The sequence below is a fragment of the Salpingoeca rosetta genome, assembly GCF_000188695.1.
Source record: "Salpingoeca rosetta unplaced genomic scaffold supercont1.21, whole genome shotgun sequence".
NCBI classification, from domain to species: domain Eukaryota; class Choanoflagellata; order Craspedida; family Salpingoecidae; genus Salpingoeca; species Salpingoeca rosetta.
The window spans coordinates 443,636-445,092 of record NW_004754913.1 but is presented as its reverse complement, the minus strand read 5'-3'; the positions used below and the strand labels follow the sequence as shown (position 1 = coordinate 445,092).

At 56.2% G+C, this 1,457-nt stretch overlaps 1 protein-coding gene across 1 annotated transcript in view; it reads left to right on the top strand.

The window, feature by feature from the left end:
• Positions 1–1,457, top strand: part of PTSG_08099 (transmembrane 7 superfamily member 2) — a gene marked incomplete at its 3' end in the record, with an annotated part of 3,430 nt that overhangs the window by 1,619 nt on the left and 354 nt on the right. The window contains exons 4-8 of the mRNA XM_004991062.1: positions 19–138; positions 366–540; positions 755–829; positions 1,119–1,260; positions 1,352–1,433. Of these exons, the coding sequence (XP_004991119.1) occupies positions 19–138; positions 366–540; positions 755–829; positions 1,119–1,260; positions 1,352–1,433 (594 nt within the window). The remainder of the gene's footprint in view (positions 1–18; positions 139–365; positions 541–754; positions 830–1,118; positions 1,261–1,351; positions 1,434–1,457) is intronic.

The window sequence follows — 1,457 nt, the reverse complement described above, 5'->3', positions numbered from 1 at the left end:
ATCATCATCATCCGCCAGGTGCTCATCACTTTGGGGATGATGGCCAAGGAGTATGAGCGCACCGGCAGCGTGTCCACCGCCATGATCCTCGTCACCGCTTTCCAGACCTGGTACGTCTTGGACGCCTTCTACTCAGAGGTGAGCCGTTGCGCGACAGCTTACGTGTCCATGTATGTGTGTGTGTGTGTTTTTGGGGGTCTGTCCTACTGTGTCCAGGTGCGCCTGTCCTGTCCTTTTATCAGCAATGCTACCATCACAAAACCACGCCCCAACACATACACGCACACACACGCACGGGCATACTCACACATACGTAAACACGTTGCCCCCCCCCACCTCTCCTCCTCCTCCCCTTTCGATTGCAGCCGTCCTTGCTGTCGACAATGGACATCTGCATGGACGGGTTTGGCTACATGCTTGTCTTTGGCGACCTGGCCTGGGTTCCGTTTACATACACCCTGCAGTCGCGCTTCCTCGTGGACTTTCCGCAGCACCTCTCCCCAGCCATGGTCGCCGCCATCGTCGCATGCCAGCTCATCGGTGCGGCTGCCGTGGTTGCATTGGTGGTGGTTGCGTTGGTGGTGGTTGTGATTGCGCTGGTGGGACTGTGCCTGCCTGTTTCTGTGTGCAATATCTGGTCTTTCGTGCGCTCCGCTTGTCGGGTTCCCTCTCCTGTCCCGTGTTTACCAACTCGCCCTGGTCCTTCGCATCCCCACCGCAACATCTGCTTTGCACCTTTGTCGTGTTGCTTCAGGCTACTGGATCTTCCGTTCGGCCAACGGGCAGAAGGACATGTTCAAGCGCAACCCGAACCACCCGTCTGTGAAGCGTGAGTTGCATAACGGAGTGCTGTGTCTGCACATGGGCTCGTGCGTTGCCCTGGGCATCGCGTGAGTCTGTTTCTTTAATACACTTCCACACACCCACGCTCATATACACCCACATGCACACACACACACACACACACACACACACACACACACACACACACTCTCTCTCTCTCTCTCTCTCTCTCTCTCTCTCTCTCTCTCTCTCTCTCTCTCTCTCTCTCTCTCTCTCTCTCTCTCTGTCTGTCTCTCTGTCTGTCTCTCTCTTTCTCGCGCGCGCGCTTACGGCAGATCTTGAGACGATTGAGACTGCCCGTGGCACGAAGCTGATTGCCTCTGGCTGGTGGGGCCTTGCTCGCCATATCAACTACTTTGGCGACCTCCTCATGGCCCTTGCCTGGTGCCTGCCGTGCGGTGAGGCCGACGTCTGCTCGTGTGTTCGTGGTGGATGCCACTCTTAGTGTGTGTGTGTGTGTGCGTGTGTGTGTGTGTGTGTGTGTGTTCGTGGTGGATGCCACTCTTAGTGTGTGTGTGTGTGTGTGTGTGTGTGTGTGTGTGTGTGTGTGTGTGTTCGTGGTGGATGCCACTCTTTGTGCGTGTGTGTGTGTGCGTGTGTGTGTGCATGTATGT